The sequence below is a fragment of the Lissotriton vulgaris genome, chromosome 1_1, assembly GCF_964263255.1.
Source record: "Lissotriton vulgaris chromosome 1_1, aLisVul1.2, whole genome shotgun sequence".
NCBI lineage: Eukaryota > Metazoa > Chordata > Amphibia > Caudata > Salamandridae > Lissotriton > Lissotriton vulgaris.
Genome location: NC_141685.1, coordinates 2080609297 through 2080629866, shown reverse-complemented (window position 1 = coordinate 2080629866; position 20570 = coordinate 2080609297). Strand labels below are relative to the sequence as shown.

General features: G+C 45.5%; 1 protein-coding gene across 11 annotated transcripts in view; it reads right to left on the bottom strand.

Annotated features, from left to right (window-relative positions):
- EPS8 (EGFR pathway substrate 8, signaling adaptor) overlaps positions 1–20570 on the bottom strand; it is a 1020454-nt gene that overhangs the window by 197343 nt on the left and 802541 nt on the right. For 6 of the 11 annotated variants that reach the window (XM_086920872.1, XM_086920898.1, XM_086920906.1 and 3 more), the window contains 3 exons: positions 19150–19254; positions 14469–14573; positions 13641–13774 (listed from right to left, as the gene is read on the bottom strand). In XM_086920872.1, coding sequence (XP_086776998.1) covers positions 13641–13774; positions 14469–14573; positions 19150–19254 — 344 coding nt within the window. The remainder of the gene's footprint in view (positions 1–13640; positions 13775–14468; positions 14574–19149; positions 19255–20570) is intronic. The other 5 variants (XM_086920932.1, XM_086920942.1, XM_086920951.1 and 2 more) reach the window with 1 other exon arrangement.

Here is a 20570-nt window from a genome sequence, read left to right as displayed (position 1 = left end):
TAACCAGGGCCCGATCGCGTCTGATCTTCAGCACTCTTGGCATTAGTGGTATAGGCGGAAAGGCGTACGATAGACCGCAACTCCACTCGCGACGAAAAAAAAGAGTCTCCGAGCAAGCGCCTTTGAAACTCCAACGCGCAGAACTGATGACATTGCGCGTTCTCTTCTGTGGCGAATAGATCTAACCAAGGCTCTCCCCACTGCTGAAAGAGGCCTTGCGCCACGTCCGAGTTCAGACGCCATTCGTGATCCATCATGCACCGGCGGCTGAGTTCGTCCGCCCTGGCGTTCAGGGAACCTGCCAGGGGTTGAACCACCAGAGTCACGCCCTAATGTTCCAGCCACTGCCAGAGGTGCAGAGCCTCCTGGCATAGGGTCTACGACCCCACCCACCCTGTTTGTTGCAGTACCACATGGCGGTGGTGTTGCACTACACTCCCCCAGACAGAGGGGAGGAAAGCCTTCAGAGCAAGACGGATCGCCCGCAGCTCCAGAAGGTTGATGTGGAGCTGGGAATCCGCCGGAGACCAGAGGCCTCTGATCTCCGCCTCTCCCATGTGGCCCCCCACCCCAGGAGGGACGCGTCCGTCACAACTACGTGCTCCGGGTGGGGTAGGGAGAGGGATCTGCCACTCGCGGTCCATGAGCCACCACTGCAACTGTCTTGCAGTGCCCTCTGAGAGCAAGACATGCTCAGACAAGTTGCCCTGATGCTGGGCCCACTGAAACTTCAGGTCCCACTGCAGAGCCCGCATCCGCCACCGGGCGTGATGCACCAGAAGGATGCAGGAGGCCATCAGCCCCAGAAGCCGCAACATCAACCTGACCGAGACTCTGGATAAAGGCTGAAAGATCGGAATCATAGCCTGAATATCCCAAACCTGCTGTTCGGGAGGATAAACCTGAAACTGCGCTGAGTCCAGAACCGCTCCGATGAAGAGGAGCTTCTGGGAGGGACACAGGTGCGACTTCGGCACGTTGATGGAGAACCCCAGCAGGTGCAGGAGATCGGCCGTAGTCTGGAGGTGGCTGACGACTGTCTGGGGCGAGCCCGCCTTCAACAACCAGTCGTCGAGGTAGGGGAAGACTGACACCCCTAACATGCGCAGATGGGCAGCGACCACCGCCATCACTTTCGTGAATACCCGTGGGGCGCTGGTAAGGCCGAAGGGGAGCACGGTAAATTGAAAGGGCTCGTGGCCTACCGTGAACCGAAGGTAACGCCGGTGGGCCGGCAGGACGGGGATGTGAAAATAAGCGTCCTGCAAGTCATACGCTACCATCCAGTCTCCGGGGTCCAGGGCAGCTAAGACCTGAGCATCTTTAACTTCTCCTGTCGGAGGAAGCCGTTGACGTTCCGTAGGTCCAAGATAAGGCGTAGGCCCCCTTTGCCCTTCTTGGGTACCAGAAAGTAGTAGGAGTAACAACCACACCCTACTTACGGCCCAGAACGCGCTCGATGGCCCCTTGGCTTAGAGGGCCGTGACTTCCTCTTGCAGAAGTTGCAAGTGATACCCCGACACGCGGTGGAATAGCGGTGGCATGGCTGGAGGGGTCGCCTCGAATGGGAGGGAGTAGCCCCTTCGGACGATTTGCAGCATCCACCTGTCCGATGTGACAGTGCACCAGTTGAAGAGGTGATGGCAAACCCTGCCCCCCACTGGCGTCACATGGGCCTGAAAGCACGGACTAGGAGGGTTTTGAGGCAGGTGCTGCGGGGGAAGGTGTGGACTGGCCTCGCCGTGGTCCCAGACAGCCGCTACAGCGGTTTCTACGGCTGCCACCGCGTTGTTGAACATTCTGCGGCGTGTGGCTGGCGGCACGTGTGGGGGCACCCATTCCGTGGCCACGAAAGGAGCGAAAGGCACCCGTTTGCTGGCGTGGGGCCGAGAGGCCCAAGGACTTGGCTGTAGCCCTGGAGTCCTTAAAACGCTCAAGCGCAGGGTCTGCCTTGTCGCCAAAGAGGCGACGGCCATCGAACAGCATATCCAGAAGGGTAGCCTGAACATCGGCCGAAAAGTTGGCGGACCTCATCCAGGCGTGGCGTCGAACCGCCACAGTCGTTGCCATCGCCCTGCCCAGTGAGTCCGTTGTATTCACCCCACACCAGTTGGAATACCGTGCTGCATCTCGACTCTCCGCAAGGGCTTGGGCGAGTTTTGCCCGGGCCTCCTCCGGACATTGTGGCAGCACTTCCGCGACCGTGTCCCACAGGGTGTGGGTGTAGTGGCCCAAGAGGCATGCGGTATTGACTGACCGCAGTCCCAAACTCAGGGACGAGAACACCTTCTTCCTGAACTGTTCGTACCTCTTGGATTCCCGATCGGGCGGAGCCGTCTGGAATGCGGTCTGGGAAGTGGAGGCCTGGATGACCAGGCTCTCGGGGGTGGGATGGGTGGACAAAAAGCATGGGTCGCCCAGGGCCGGGCGGTAGATTCTGGCCACGTTCCTATCCACAGGCGGACCTGTGGCGGGCTTTGACCAAGTGCCCACAAGAACGTCACACAAGGCTTCATTAAACGGCAGCAGAGGCTCACTGGAGCTCTCTGCGGTCTAAGGACCTCAGTAAGGAGGATAGTCCTCACGGCCGCGACAGGGAGCTCAAGGCTTAGGGCCTTGGCTGCCCTCGTCAACACTACACTATAAGCAGCCCCCTCCTCCGTTGCCACGGTTGGAGGGGAGACAAATCCAGTGTCTGGCGAAGTGTCAATTCCACTGGCCTCCCCAAGCTCATATGTCCAGTCCTGTTGAGACTGGCACTCCCGTTCACCCAATCCTCTCCCAATCACCCTCGTCACCCATCTCCTGTAGTTCAGGGTCAACAGATGGGGCCAGTTCATGGAAATAGAAATCCCCAAAGGCCGTCGGTAGCGGTGCCGGAACCGGACCGAGGGTAGGATCGGGGACGGCGCCCATAGCAGGCGCCGGGGGCGACACCTGCAGGGCCGGTGCCGGTGAGGTCGACCGGCGGCGACCCGGATCCGGTAGCGGATCCAGGGAGGGCCTGTGGCGCCGGGTCCGAAGTCGCCGGCGGCGCCGGGGCCGAAGCACCTGACGGCGTCTGAGCAGAAGCACCCGACCCGCTAGGCCCTCCAGCTGGGGCCATTGGGCCCGGAGACGCCACGGAACCCGGCTGAGGAGGGAGGGACTTCATGGCCATGAGGTACAGCTCGATCTCCTCAGGCGTTGCGTCATGCCCAGGGACCTGAAGGTGTGGGGCAGGCGGCCATGTCCACGACTCCGTCGAAGCCGGTGGGTGGTGTCACCCGAACCCCCGGCCGCATCGCCCGAGCGTCTATTGGAGGAACGATGACGTCTCTCCGACCTCTCATGCCTCTTACCTGAGGACTTGGATCCTGACGACCGATGTCCACTCCCGGAGCTACGAGGGCTCCGACCCCGTGACCCGTCCCTCGACCTCCTGTGGGACCGGGAGCGGCGCGGGGCCGACTGCCGGAGTTCCAGTCGCTTGCGGGACCGCTCCCGCCTAGCTTTAGACGTCAGAGCCCGGCAGTCGGAGCAGGTGCGGTCGAGGCCTAAACACTTGAGGCACCGACGATGGGGGTCAGTAACCGACATCAGTCGGTCGCACCTGGAACAGGGTTTAAACCCGGGCATCCCTACCGGCACCGTAGGAGTCGAAGACTCGAGTAGAGAAGTGATCAAAAAGATCAAAAAGTTTAGTCAAAAAAGACTAAGGGGTAGAGCTTCTCCGGATCTGCGCTAGCTGGCGCGGAAAAAAGAAGAACTGATGTAGGCGCGAATGGGTGGCGTCTAAGTACTCCGACGACGTCATTCCGGCGCTAACGACGCCGACGATGGACGCGGAGCCACGGACGACGCCTGCCGGCGCGCAGGGGTATTGCTACGCAAAATTTTGCGGATCCAGTCTGATGCCTGGGGATATTCTAAGGTAAGGAATCTATCACTATGTGTCTCTTTCAGATTTTTTTCTCACACTCAGAGGCCCTCCTACTGCCTTATGTGGGTGTCCCACTGGTGTGGGCTGGGGATTTCAATTGCATCTTGGATAGCTCCTTGAACAGACATCCCCTAGGGTCCTCTCTAAATCAAACATGACTGTTGCGCTCGGGGTGGGGGGAGAGGAGGGAGTGGGGGCTCATGGACCGACTTGGATCGGTTTTTAGCAGATTGGACTCTCAGGTGAGGCCGCTGTGATGGCACTACATAGGCTGGTGCTGGGATGATACTTCTCGGACCATGAATCTATACTCCTGGAGTAAGGGCCACAGTATTGCCGCCCCTGGGTCCCTCTGAGGCGATTGCAGCCAGATACCCTAAAGGATTACTTATTTAGCGAAGAGATAAGGAATGTGACACAGAATTACTTTGATGACAACTGGGGATACACTAGTAGAAGGGGGACAGAATACGACGTGAATACCGCCAACTGCTTTACTGGGAGGGGGACACATCAGGCCGCTTACTGGCTTGGTTTCTTAAGCGCGAGCGCCTCTCCCATCATTCTCATGCTTCATCAGGCAGATGGTAGCCATGTGTCTACACAGCTTGGCATTAACGCCTTCCTGCATGCTCACTTATGGTTGGTATAGAAAGAGGAGGTTGGGTGGCCCTGGAAGTCCTGGAGCAATATTTAGATGACCTTGCACTGCCCAGCCTCACTGACAGCCAACATGAAGGTCTTAATGCAGAGATTCAGCTGGAAGACCTGAAAGAGGCAGTGGCCAGCATGACCCGCTACAAGTCCCCAGACCCTGATGGTCTGCCGTTAGAGTACTTACAGACCTACGCAGACGTACTTCTTTGCCTTCTAGAGACCTTGCGAGCAGCCAGGAAGGTGAGACTTCTACCGCAATTGATGAGAAGCCTAAATCGTAATGATCCCTAAACCGCGTAAAGACCCATGTATGCCGGGCGCTAATTGGACTTTATCAATGCTGGGAGTAGATACTAAAATACAGGCTAAAGTACTGGCAATGCGTCTGGTCCACCCGGATCAATGCGGTTTCATGCAGCACACGGTACACATACAAGCTTACGAAGGTTATCTCATGTCTTGCATGCCATGGAAACTATGGACATCCATCTCTAGCAGCTCTAGACAAAGAAAAGGCCTTCAATACTCTGTCGTGAGAATACCAATGGGAGGTGCTGACACGGATGGGTCTCAGCCAGGAATTCATCTCCTGTATGCGCATCTTGTTTACTGACTGCTAGGCTACGTAATGGTGTGTGATTTCTGAAATTATATCGAACGGGGAATGAGGCAGGGCTGCCCACTGTCCTCACTGTCCTCACTCTTATTCACCTTTGTGATGGAACCCTTAGCAATCCAATTATGGTGGGGCATGACTCGTTGGGGCACCGCAGTGTGCGGCCGGGTTCATGTAGTATCTTTATACGTAGATGATGCCCAAAGAAGGCTTGCCTATTCTCTGGAAATCCTATTGTGATTTGGTGCAGTATTGGGACTGAAGGTCAATAATCAGTAGTCAGTTTTATTCCCACTTGCTGCACTAGTCTTTGCAAAGGTGACTGACCTCCCCACAACAGAGTTTCGATCAGAGTGCGATCATTTACGCTACTAGGAAATTCAAGTGGTGCATTCAGCAGATATGCAATACGCTTAAAATATGGGTGCAGTCTTCATTAGTTTGCAGTCAACTACTAGTTCCTGGAATCGCCTTTTGCTATCATGTGTCCTTTGGCGTTGGCTGGATAGTGCTCCTACGGCGCTACCTGTATGCTCTGCAGAATTCTTTCTGCATAATTTCCAGATCCGTTTGAGACCCTTAAAAATCTCCTGCCATCATTGTTGTGGGCTGGAAAGTGCAGCAGGGTAAAATGAGAGATTCTGAAGTTAGATATGGATCGGGGCGTTGGGTTCCCAAACCTAAGCTATGTTCTGTAGAGTGATCCAATGTAGAGAAGGACCTCCTGGTGGATTGGGGAGGGGAGAACACTTTACCTGGGTTTTTCATGATGGGATGTCGGACCCCTCTGGATTAGCCCTTTGTAATTTGCAAACGTGGAACGTGCAGACACATTGGTGTTGCAGAAAGCGCCATATGCACAAATGCTCCCATTACAATGGTTGTGCAGTTTTTGCCATATACGATCTGTGATGGACTCGAAGGGGTGATTTGAGGAGGGGTGCCTCACAGTGGGCGATCTATACCTTGATGGAACCTTTCTCTCATTTGACGATGCGCTGTAATGTATCCAGGTCCCGATGGGAAACTTTTTGCAAAATCTCACACACAGCATGTATGCTCTGGCCCTCCTTTCGTGAGGAGCCTATGGAGTCCAACACCGTGTTAGTGATTCTCGGCCAGTGCTCCTCCAGGGGCTTGATTTCTTGCTTATATGGAGCACTCCCAGTCAATTGTTGCGTCGACGTTTCATACATTTGGAGATTCGGAGTAGGTGCTTGACGGACCTGCTGATAACCATCACTGACAGTGCATGGAAGCGAGCATTTGCACAGGTCGGGAAGGTGCCGTAATGCTCACTACAAACTTATAAAATGTAATTACCTACACAGCGCATACTTGACACTCTTCAGATTAGCATGGTTCAACACGATGCGATCTCCAGGCTGTCCCCATTGTGGAGTCGAACCAGTGACGTTTACCCATATGGCATGGGATTGCCCTCGGCTCCAGCCCTACTGGTCGGCAATTTTGGAGACACCTCGAGAGACCACAGGCACTCAGGTCGAGGCAACAATAAAGCACGGTCTCCTTGGATTTCTACAGGTCCCCAAGGAAAGGACCAGAATGCAATATAAATTTGCGAACTTGGGGCTGATGCTGGCTAGATGCCCTATTGGGATTCATTGGATGCAGCCCGTGCCCCCTGGACTGCCCAAATGGACAGCAGATGTGCGTGAATGGGGAGTGGCAGAGGAGCAGCACCTGCGCATAGCTCACACGGACAAGAATGCCGACTGAGACATGGGGATTGATGTTAGAGAAACTGCAGGCTCTTGGACAGGCAGACACTCCCTCACAGACAGAGACCCCTGACACACAGGCTATAGGCTCTGGCAGATGCCCTGGCTGACATGGGCAGTTGGGTTTGGGTAGCAGGAGCACCCGACAGGTCGCAGAGGGGGAACAAGGTTTATAGTTTTGCTTTGAAGGTGCGGCAGTCTCCTCTGTTGCCTGGAACACCATCCAGCTACATACTACCGGAGGTGCGCTGGGGCAAGGTCTCTGTACCTTGTTACTGAGTACATTATGGTTCCAGTCAGAAGGGGAGATGGGGTGGACATAAATGTAGGACGAAATAGGTCCCTAATAAAGAATTTATGAGAAGTATTGCACTGCCAATCAATTTTATGTTTCTGTTTTTCTTTGATCATTATATAACTGTTACTTGTTCACCCTACTAGCCCCCTGCCCACCAGTTTGATCCTTGGATGGACTTTGGCCTCAGAGGTGCAGGGCTATGCCAAGGAAATCATGTAAACACTGTCCTAATGAACACTTTTGCTTTCTGCAGCATCTTTTGGGACCCAGGAAATGTGCACACTTATAAAAACTGAGATAACCGTACCATCAGATAAATGCCACTTGCTGGGAACAACACATCACCTTCTCTGAACCCCTGCCCACATTACACCATCTTTTTAACCATCTTTTTAACGCCTCATGCCGCAGACTGGTCACACATAATATGCTGTCATGCAGGACAAGGCTCCAAGTCGTATCCCTCCAGCCCAAGCCAAATGGGCGCTGGACACAGATCTTCCCCTTACTAGAGACCTATCAAAATATTACTGCGAGCAGACCGCAGCCCTCAGATTGCAACTCATTCATTTTACGTTTCTCCATTGGCTATAACCACGCCGGCACAATTGCATGGGCCTGGAGGAAGAGGCACGCTGTGAGAGATGCTCGTCACCCCAGGCGACATTTATGCAAATGGCTTGGAACTGTACTAGAATATCAGAGTATTGGTCCTCAGTCTGTTACACTTTCCAACTGATCACAGGTCATTCTGAACCACAAACAATGACGGTCAGTCTCCTTGGCTATGTTCAAGGTGTGCTACTTGCACAAAGTAGCTTGTCTGCCATGCTTCTGCTCCAGGCCAATCACCTAGTTGCCAGACACTGGGGGAGAAAGTCTGTTCCCGGGGTCCCCTCCTGGTTGGAAGATGCAGTGTACTGTCATTAACAATTGGTCACCAATAGAGAACTAATGCCACCAGCCTCCCAACCTTAAGTTATTTGGAAGCCATTTTTGACCTACATGCGCTCACGAGATTCACCCCCATTGTAAAGACATAGCAACTGACACCAGTACATGCCTATCCACAATTTGGATGTTTCTGGGAAAAGGCACTGAATAAAGATCACTGTCTAGAGAGAAGTCAATAGACCCACTTTGTATGTTGGCATGTTATATATGAAGTGTCTTAACTCACCATAAATTCCTGAAAGTCCCACACAGAACGCTTATCGCAAGCTGTATAATACCGCATGCTTTTGCCGAATGCACACGCCCATCGCTGTATGCATATGCCGCCAGCACAACGCACATGTCCACAACGGACTACTTTGCCCCCAACGTTCTTTCCCCTTCTAATGTACATGGTGGGCTGCTGTATAGCCTATGTCCATCTGCTGAAACTGTCTTTCCAATGCTGTATTGGGTGTTCTGATTGGCGCTGTGGTTCCTGAGCTTACCCGCCTCAAAGGTTTGGGATCTCTCTTTATTATATTAGTATGGATTTCTCTTAGAGGAATAGACTCGGGAGCCATCAGATCATGACAGTTTGAAATATAAATAATGTCAGTTCCCTGTGTTAATCTGGTGCACTATCTCCTCAAACTGAAAGTAATATTGAATTTTTAATGTAATAAAAAGAGAAATGAGTAATGCTGCCTCCTCGGGCATATCATGCCAACACCCTAGTAAAAATATAGTTGGGCATCTTCAACAGACATCCGAGACGCCTCCCAATCCGGATTCCTCAGCAACCACCGATACAGCCCTCATTGCCACCACCGACGACATCAGGGCCATGATGGACAATGGAGAAACCGCAGCCCTTTTCCTCCCGGACCTCTTCGACACTGTCTGCCACCACACCCTCCACAACGCAGGGATCCGCAACAAGGCACTGGATTGGACTACCTCCTTCCTCAACGGTAGAACCCAGAGTGTCCGCCTCCCCCATTCCGTTCTAAAGACACCAAGATCATCTGCAGTGTACCGCAAGGATCATCCCTCAGCCCAACACTTTTCAACATCTACATGGCACCATTCACCAACATCGCCCGATCGCATGATCTCAACATCCTCTCATACGCCGACAACACCCAGCTAATCCTCTCCCTCACCAAAGCCCCCACCACCGCCAAAACCAACCTCCACGATGGAATGAAGGCCGAATGGATGGCGAACAGCCACCTGAAACTGAACTCGGACAAGATGGATCCACCCCTTCCGCCTGGGACGACTCATGGTGGCTGGCAGCACTGGGAGCTGCACATACGCCCACCAAACATGCATGCAACCTGGGAGTCATCCTGGACTCCGCATTGTCAATGACCCAGCAAGTGAACGCTGTCTCCTCATCCTGCTTCAACACCCTCTGCATGGTCCGCAAAATCTACAAATGATCCCCACCGGTACAGTCACCCAGGCACTCGTCAGCAACAGACTGGACTACGGCAACACCCTCTACGCAGGAACCTCAGCCAAACTCCAGAAATGACTACAACGCATAGATAACGCCTCTGCACGCCTCATCACTCATCATAGACATCCCTCACCACAGTCACATCACGGCCCACCTGAAGGACCTGCACTGGCTCCCCGTCAACAAGAGGATCACCTTCAAATTCCTCACCCACGCTCACAAAGCCCTCCAGCGTACCAGAGGTACCAGCGTACCTCAACGAACGACTCACCTTCTACACCCCAAACCGCCAGCTTAGATCCGCTGACCACGCCCTCGCTACCGTCTCCCGCATCCTCCAAGCGGCCACTGGTGGGAGATCGTTCTCCCACCTCACCGCAAAAATCTGGAACACCCTCTTCATCTGCCTACGACAGACCCAGGACCTGATGGCTTTCAGGAGACTCCCCAAGACCTGGGTGTTCGAGCAGTAGCAGCACCCCCCCAGCGCCTTGAGACCCTCACTGGTATGTAGTGCGCTCTACAAATGTACTGATTGATTTATTGATGTTGTGTTGGTATTAAATCATGGATTTATTAAAAATGTGAACTTCAGCTATGTCAATTACGGTAACGTTGGGGTCCAGGTCTTGCCACATTACTTCTCGGGAGGATTAAGGCTCAAAGATGTAACAATGCCCTTCCAGTGAGGTAATAGTGTGATGCCACTTTCACTTCTCCTGGCATTTTGGTAAATCGTATCCAGTTTACAAGGATATCTAAAGCAGCAACTAACTGAAAATGAGGCTCAGCTGCCTTCCTATTCCTTGTCTGCTCAACGCTTTTGGAATAATTGGGAGCTGCTATTCGAGTGTGGGTGTTGGAGAAAAGTCACTTTGAACAGCAGCTTCCTTAACTACTCCCCTGTTTACGTTACAATATGTGTTAATACCCTATCGCAAAGCAGTTGTTTTCTCAAGGTCTTATTAGCAAAACGTTTAATCTGTTACTGAACAAAAACTGAAAAACAGTAACCAAAAGGCACCACCATTGCACATTCAATAAATGTTTCATGTAAAGTACTTATGTCTTTATCTAAGATTACACTGTTTAAAGCATGCCTTATGGTTTGCAGAGGCTCAAAAGGTTCTGTCAGAGCAGTAAAAAAGTAGAATTTCAGTTGGCGTCTTGTTCTCACTTGTACAAGTTGTCTTGAATGCCTCTTACAAATCTCTTTTTCAATGAACTTGAACTCAACGTTAATTGTGAATACATTCTTTTTGCCAATCCACTGAATATACTCAAACATGGTAAACAATTAAGTATTAGAAGGTATTCAGTCTAAGGAAATACTAACACCATTGCCGTCACCACCATATTACTCACATATCTTCAAGGTCAAGTGTTTAATGCTATGCTAGCCTTCAAATAGATAATGTTTAAATAGGAGTAAGCATATGGAAATAAAAAACATTAAGTAAGGATGCGGATCATGAAAATGGCAAACAATGATAACAAAAGACTGATCACATAACAGTAATACAAATTTACACAAATTGTACTAACTCATTGTAACTACTGGTCAGAAGCTCAGTATCTGAACTGCAGTAGTTACCTAGCTATTCAATGGCTGTGGAGAACTGTCTCGCTTTATTGAAGAAGGAGAAAGGAGTAAGATGAAACAAACGTTGTATGTATAGTGAGAATGAGCAATCATTGGCTGACAGGAAAGAGAAAAAAAACTAAACAAACTTTTAAAGAAAACACGTATTGTATGCCTATAGATCAAAGTGAAAGTATGATTAGAGATAGTGACAGCTATTTAATCAGTGGACAGGTGCACACAAAATGTAAACCTCTTCGTCCCAGCAAAAAATATTTGTTCAAGGACTGGGTATGTTTTCTATAAATTTATAAAACAAATGATAGCTGTATTTTGCATTCATCCACTCATTAGGAAGAATGTATTGGATTGATGTGCCCACGTGAGAATTTGTACTTGTCACTGTTTTAATTTTTTAAGGAACTATAGTGTGTCCCATTTTAACAAATTAAGTAAAGCCTTACTGTGTAAGGCAATTCTGGTCTATTTTGAACAAGTAGTCTAAAAATAACTATCATCAACACACCTTAAATTCAAAACAGTATCAATGGGGGCATCAGACAAATGTAATCATACGGGTTAACCCATTACTCAAAATCCTTAGCTCTGAAATCAAACTCTTAACACTGTTATTCAACCTTATAATATATTCCCATACATTTAGCCATTCACCTGTAACCCAAAGTCTTAACCCAGTAGCCTTCATCCATAACCTTGCACCTGATCTTCTTATCCAGGTATAATATGCTCATACCTTTAGCTCTTCACCACTAACCTTAACTTATTATCCCCCCCACCTATACATCAAACCCCTGATATCATACCCTTAGCCCCAAACGCTGAACTCTATCTCAAAGCCTTTACACCTTATACCCCAACTCTTAAATCTTTACCTATAACCTCTAATCCGTACTTTATACCTCAAACAGGCGACGTTATTCTTAAACTTGATACCACAAACCCATTCACGCATAACTTGTAAACTTTAACACTCTACTTGTAACTCAATTTTTTTTAACACCATGTCCTTAACCCACTAACTGCTTTTACACTGTCCTTATTTCAATATAATTGGGAACAAACACTTTGGGAAATGTTTGTGTTTTAAAGTACTTATAATTGGGAAATCTTAATCCTTTTAGAAGTATTTTTAAAGTCTTGAGGAAATGCCCACTATGCGAGAACAAAAGACTTTAGTATATTTAAAAACAAGTGCTAACCGTGTTCCTTTTTTCTACGTATATGGTACAAACCCGGATCTCATTGATTTCTCGCTATTATACCATCTTTATGAATAAGGGAAATTGACACATTTTTACTTTTAGGCTTTTAGATGATTCAACTACATTCAGAGAATAATGGCATGCAGTACAAAGTACATACTGCAGCACTTCAGACAGCAGCTAGAACAGAGATCGCCCTGCACAGATGCTATACTAGAATTGACATTGCAACTGGTGGTGTAGTTTGGTTGAAGTCACCACAAATGGCAATTCCTCAGTACATGGCAGGCTAGGTTCATGCTACTTTATGTACTTTCCGACCTCCTCTCCTCGCAGAGACACAATAGTTGCATCATGAGACCTGACGTAAGTATTATCTGTAAAGTAGTGTCTACAGTTGAGACCCAAAGGGTGCACCCTTCGGAGAATCTGTTATTAACCAGAGAATAAATATTTCGTATGTAACATTTGCCAATACGTAACTTAATTTGCATTAAATGTTTTTTAAGGAAGGGATGATGCAATGGTTACAGGGGATTTGGGCGGACTTCTCAAGTTTCAAAGGTCCTTGCTTTAGTAGCTCATCCAGATTGGTCTTTGTATTCTGGGACTGATTTAGTAATGGGGATAAATGACAAAGTCCCAGAATACAAACAAAAAAATCATGGACTGAATGAGTTTCTATCGCATGGACACGGGAAACCTGAAACCTGTGTGTGGACTCCTACAAAGCTCGGCAGTGGACCACCATCAAGGACCGAGCATCACTTGTGCCTGTGTACTAAAATGTACACATTGATGCTAATAAAAAACTCCAAACATGCTGTATGCAAACCAGAAATAACACAGAATCAAATAGAGTCATAAATACATTTTCAAAACGCTTTTTTAGTTTTCCACATTTTAGTATTGATGTTCATTATTACTAATTAAAGCATGACAAAAGGTCATGTTTTTCCATAACTTCTTTGCTAAATTACAGTTTTGTTCAAACTATTTTGCTATTTACTGGGGAATCAAAATGTATTATAGAACGCCAGTCAAGAAAGGCTTTCCATATATACGGAAGTGCATTTTGGCTGACTTGCAATGCTGTTCTGAAAATGTATTTTGGAAAGACACCACAGCCTCCACCTCTGGCAGCAATAAAGTAGAGACAGTTATCCACAGCTCTAGATAGGGAGGCCATTGAATGTTACCTATCTACATGACGGCTAACAGTTTGCTTAAAGGCAGCAACAGTTGCCCCATGGTCCAGCAGGGGCCCTCTTTTGTATACTGTGTTACTGAATGCATACCCATCAGCAGGTGGATAGTCTGGTACTGTGGGTGGCTGAAAAACACAAAATATAAAGAGGATTACAGGAGGAAGCATGCTTACCAAGCCACTTTTCATTTCTAAATCACTGCATGGTTAACAAGATAGGGAAGTACAAAGAAATGCACGTCCATCAGGAAAACCTTGACGGTAATAGCATTATTTAAGCACAGTTATGCCCACATTAAGTTCTCCGTGTCATTATGTTATGCACCGCTGCACAGTTCTATATGGTGTACCACATATATTTTACACATCATTTTATATTATTTGAGGGTGTCTGGGTGTATGATAAATGTTCTGCTTTGTGGTGCTAATATCAAGGTTGAAGTCTTCCAGTTTCCCACCAAAGTTGTGTGGATGGGTCCTACCACTCACCAACAAACCATTTCCTATTCCTGTTGAGACTTGTCCCTGTCTTTTTGTCAGTTAATTTATTTATCCAATTATTGATGCATTCTTAGGAAGACTGTGTATTACGGTTAATGTGATCGATTGCTCATCTGAGAGTGTGTTGTGTATAATGCTGTGTGAGCTGGTGTCATTGCTGCCCTATTGGTAGAGGACAGTCGGAGGATACAAATGTAGACAATAAAACAAGACTTGGAGGAGATTTAGGAAACACATTATCAGCCTGCAAAAAGCAAAACACACTAGGGTAAAAAGCAAGCATAAAGCTGGTTAAACCAAACGTTAGTATATCACAAACCTTCTGGGGAGCATCGGCTAAGGGTAACCACATAGCAGATGCAGGTAATGGAGAATGTTGCACTTTTTCAGGCTTTGCGGTTGGAATTGAGTTGTAAGGAGACACCTACAAAATGGAAAATATATTTGCCATCAGTTGTAATGACAGTTTTTTCCACAATCACTACTTGATACATTACTTCAGGAGTACAGTCATAGCGGATGAGCACACGAAAAAGCATACTACGTAAAGAATAAATGCCATCATAATATATGAGAAAATCAAGTTAAAGTTTCCTTTCCATTTTCTCTCACTAATTGCACAATTTATTGATGATGGTGGCAGAGATCCATAAGTTTACACAGTTGTACAGACCACAGTGCTCCTTGAAACACAGAAGATAGTGGAAAAAGTATTGAGGTGATCACATGATAGTCTAACTTGAGGGAAGATGTAATAATAGAATGGATTTTGGAGCAGGGCAGGTGATTAGGACTGTTTCAATAATACATATTTTAGATTCTCTAGAACACAGCCTACAATTAGGCTTTCTAGATCCCAGATCCCAAGGACTTTGTTGATGTGTCCAATTGAGAGAGAGAGCCAGCTGGACTTCAATACCCTGCAACCCACTGAGCAGTATTTACGTGAGATACGTTTCAAGTAACGATCAATCTTGTGAAATATCACAAAGAGGATCAGTGGGATCTTAACCCTTTATCATGATATAAGGACACATACAATTAAAATCATTTCCTAATACACAGAATACAAATAGTAACTATAAAAACAATGTAAAAGAACAGTACCTGTATAGTTTACAAGTTACACTGTGAACAGCAGAAACTATTCCATGGTATTGGTTGATCAGCTTTATATCAACCCCACTCTCCTATCTTTGGCTTACAATAAAAAAACTCTGCACCAGCAGAAAAACCTAATTTAACTTTCAAAGACAGTTCACACTCATAACTCGTTTGACCAATGAATTACAGTTTATTTATTTTTAAGGTTTATATAGCGTGAACTAGACCCAAGGGCATCAGAGCCCTTTACAAGAGTTGCATATAGATCAATTACAGCAACTAGAACCATAGGATAACACTTAACAGGAGATACATGTGCATTATTTACAACATTTACAGAAGACATAGCAGGAGAGAAAAGAAGCGATACAATACAGGGCAAGAAGCAGGTAAACAGGGCTCATTTACAGGAGGTGGGTCGAAGTGGGGAGCAAATGTACATACAGGATATGGAGGGGGTGGGTTATCCAGAAGGAGCTGGGGTCAGGTGGCATAGTGAGATTGTTGGATGGGGTACTAAGTGGGTCAAGCAGGGTAGTTTAGTTTAGGAATTTATTGAGATGAGACAGTTTTAAGTTTTTCTTAAAGTGAAGGTAGGGATTGTTGACACTAACTATGGTATTCTGAGGCATTGGGATTGTATAGATTGACATCAATAGGAGAGGAGGGTATGTGGAGGCCAGTGTTGGAGGCAGGATCTTTGGTGGTAGGAGGTGCCTAACGAGAGTTCAATATTTGTCATCTTGTCTGTGAAGAATTTATCAAACTCTTTAGTCAATGACTAGCTATGGCTGCTGCCTCTTTGTCGTTACAATCTCCAGCAGTGCTCAGTGTTTACTAATTTGGGGAGTAGTCCTGTACAATGCTTAATTTTGTATTTATATGATTGTCACTAGTCTATTTCCGTTTACCCAAATCTCATTCGATCATTTCATCAATGGGGTTTGCAAGGTTTGTGAGGTGTGGCGCTTCATTGTTTTGAGCCTTATTTAAAGCGCCTCCTTTGCCCAGCCACTGATTCTCTGCCTCATTTAAAGTTTGGGTGAATTCTGTGTTTTCAGCAGCAGAGCCACCATCAGAAAAATCCTATCTGCCTCACTAACAGTGCTGAGAATGGCTTCGTAGGGCAGCCCAGTTTACGGCTTGCTTTCCAAAGCTATTTTCCCAGCCTTTTTCCTTTCTGGAAAAGATAGAAAGATAGCCGAGGAGTAACTTAAAAAAGTTTCTGTTGATGAAATATTGTCAGGTCGAAGGCTGAATGGTTTGGAAATGTGAAATGAACACCAATATGGCAAAATAGGGCAAAATTACACGTTACCAGTAATGTTTATTTATATATTACGGGGGTTTTGCTATAAAAGAGCTACTTTCCCCAAATTGCAGCTAAGAGTGAGCAAACATTGGAATTAAAATGTTTATGTATTGTTTACCGTCGTTTAATACATTTTTGGCAAACTTAGAAATAGTGAATGGCAGTAGATTTATACATTTCTGTGGCAGCACCGTTTATCACAAAATTATGGATTTACCACAAGTGGTGCATATTTGTTAAATAATTTAAGACTACTAAAATTGTTGCTTCTAAATCAAATGGATGAAAATGATACTGCCAGAGAAATGACACATAATTTGCGTTTTTGCTCGATAATTTAGTTAACCATGTTGCATAATCCCAGTAGCCCTGACAATGGTAAAACTCTGCACTTTTTTTAGTGGCTGACAGATCATGAAGATTAAATGTTATTTCACAGGAGACTGTGAAATGTTTGACATATTTCATGGCTCCCAGTGATTATTGTTTTTTAAAGTGACATCGTTAGAAGTTGAAATAAGAACCAATGTTTAAAAAATGAAAAAACAACGAAATTCCCCACTTATGGTGAGGGCCACTGGAAATATGCAGAAGGAGAGGGCCAAATTATGTGGCCAGGGTGTGTTTTAATAAACTATAAGTTACAGTTTAGTGAATTGAACCACAAAACCCATCCAGTCACGCACTGCTTATGACCTCAGACATTAAATCACCCTCATGAACTGTCAAATGACATCGTTGATGACATCTCAAATGTTTGATAAGGAAGATAACCGAAAATGTATGGAAATGTCATCTCATTTTAGCTTTCTAGAACAATAACTATAATTTGTACGGCAAAATGAACCAACTAATTCTCCTAATAGCTAAAGGAAACTTCTTGAAATTAACAGTTATTTTGCTACATGTTTATAATGGATATAGAATGTTACCACTCACGTTGTTCATTAGAATACTGTGGGAATCTGTATTACAACACTGGGGAATCAACTTGCAGATCGGGCAGTCAAGTCTTCTCCTGCATCGTCCCTAAATAGTGGAACCACCACCTGCCAGTATACATAAGAGCCTCTTCGACACTCGTTGAAGTTCGTAAAAAGCTGAGGATCAGGCTTTTTGAGTAGTTCCACTAGGCTCTAGTTGTGCCTAAATTCACTAAACTGCTGAGAGCCAGGAGGCCCTGCCGGGTGAAAATGTGCTCTACAAATCTTCATAACATGATAAACCCTCTTCCCCAGAGGAGATACGATGCAAGTCCTTAGATGACTGTGGCAGCCAAGCAATCCAAGGAATACAAGAATGTAACATAGTATACAAGTCCAATTACAACTTATCTGCAGAAGTGGTCGATACATCTATCCTTGACAACTAAAATGCAATGGGCAGATATTCCTTCAGTTTAATCACATAATCCTAATCAGGCTTCCACCACATTATCTAGTTTGTTACCCTTCTCATCCAAAAAAGGACAAATCATTTTTTTCCCACATACTAAAATGTTTCAAAAGTTGTTCACTACTTCATAAGTCATATTTCTATACCATCTAGTGGGTTTCTTGCAGTTCTAGAAACAATTATGTCTGGTACTCTTATGTAAGCCTAGGTTTATGTTTTCTCAACAGTGTAGTAACTGCTTCCTCTGTCAAGAAGAACAGCCAACATATGTGACAGAAAGTCAAATATGTTAGTTCATACAGGCGCCAGTCTTCCTAGATCTTCTCAGGAGTATGTCTTAAGCACAAGTGTTAGTTGAAAAACTAAGCCTTTTACAGCCACTGCAACACACCTATGTGTAAATAATAGCGTACATTTATGTATCTAGCATCATAGAATTAGTAATGTAAGAGTGATGGAGACACACTTGGTTTGCATTATTCATTTTTGCATGACACAAATGCAGCTTGAGACAAACGTAGAATAAGTGATTCTTCAAGAATACATGATTTATTCTCAAGTGCCTAAATCAGGATTAGAGCCAGACCTCCAGTTTAGGAATTTAGCAGCTAAGTCTTACCTTCTTGTCATAAAAATTAAATGGAGGACATGAACAAGTTAACAGTATTAGCTAAAATCAGGAGAGAACTTTCTTCGTAATTACTAAGCATATTTAAAAATATACTGATATTTCCTCTATTGGAACAACCTATTGTTATTGGAGACCAAATACAAAAACAACAAAAGTGAAAAAGTAGAATTTGATCAACACAAGAAATATTAAGCTTTTCATATATTCCTGTCTCTCAACTGAGTTGCTCTTCTGTAATGGTAGACAGAAACTTAAATGTATTTGGTTAACCATTGCTATTGTGTCACCAATTTTACAGTTTAACAAAGATTGCTTTAGAATGCCATATACTACTTTAAAGTAGCCCAGAGAACGTAATGACATTGACAAAATGAATTTGTCATATAAAGTCAGATCTCTGGTTTCTAAAACCACTGCTTTTCTTCATGCTCAGGATAGAATTTTTACAATCAGTGCATGAAGAAAATAAATAATGAGATGTAAAGGGAAAGAACAAGAGACAATCATACAAAGGAAACAGACACAAATATTATTATATATTATTCCTGGTAAACATACCTTTTGTGATGTATCGGGTGAGGACATCCATGTAGAAGATATAGGGGATGGCGTTTGCTGAGCTCTTTCATTTCTCACATTTGGAGTTGAAGAGTAAGGAGCAACCTAAGAAGGTGTAATTCAACACAATTAAACAATGGCCGAAGTTCAGTAAATACTAGACTACCAGATACTGCTTGTGGCCATCCTTGAGGCATAAAAAGTAACATTTCAAGAAAGCTGCCTACCAGCACTGGCTTTGCTATTACCAGGACCGCAGTTTCAGGTATTTCCAGTATGAAAAAATTAACTGTGCAAGCAAAGTGTAAGATAACAATTTCAATGTATACTTGTATATAACTTTTTATGCATCAATATAATATATACACATGCATTTTTAAAAAAAAATATCTTTATTGCATTTTATCTTTTCTGGGACATTAGTTTACAAGCATCGATACACAGCTCTGTGACAATAATGTCACTCGGTCCATAATACTATGCATATATAGCTAAGCATTGCCTTCACAGTATATCAGTGTCATCTACACTTGGGATATAAGGTTGCACTTGCGTTTGTAAGTCATCTTGGGCTCCCTCGGCTCCCACATTCGGTTATCTCCAATGGAGGGCCAGTATGAATGTGTTCAGTACGCCTCTCCATGGCAGTAAGAATAATGCGTGGGAATATCAATGCATACTCGTTCACATTTGGATTCGACTCTCTAAGTGCATCACATGCTGTTTCCTAAGCGAGAAGCTCGACGTACATGTAAACGTCAAATCTGTTCATTAGATCTCATTTTATATAGTCAAGTCAAAAACCACTTTATTCGATTTAGTTAAAAATCATAAAAGCATTCTACAATCACAAAAAAAGGGGCAATACAAATTCATGAGAAATTGCAAAGATCAATGGAACAATAGTATTTACATATTCACAGTTTAAAAACAATTAAAAAAAAACATCAATGGTAATTTATATATTCACAATTTAAAATACAATTAAAAAGGAATAAATATTTTGCTAAAAATTTACAAGTACAAAGAACATTATCCATTTCATCCTTCCGTGCAAAACCCTTATGTTACATTTTAAGTCTTCTCCTCCTGATCCTAACAGCAGCAACAAGATAATTGGCCACACTAAACATAGCCAAAGCAGAATCCAATAATTGGAGATACAGGAGGGCAGGTTTTGCCTGATGGAAGGCTTTATCCTTCAGTAAAGGAACCAGGTATTTCTGTCTGGGCACAGTAAAAAAATGACAGAACAACATAAAGTGCATATTATCTTGCGTTGAGAAGTTGTCGCAATTATGAGAGGAGCAAGATGGCGGCCGTGACTCACGGCTGAGTTGCAGCGTGTAGCAGTGATGGCTCTGCCGGGATTATCCTAGGAAACACCCTGAGAAATTAAGGCGCCCTACTCTGCTTAGGTC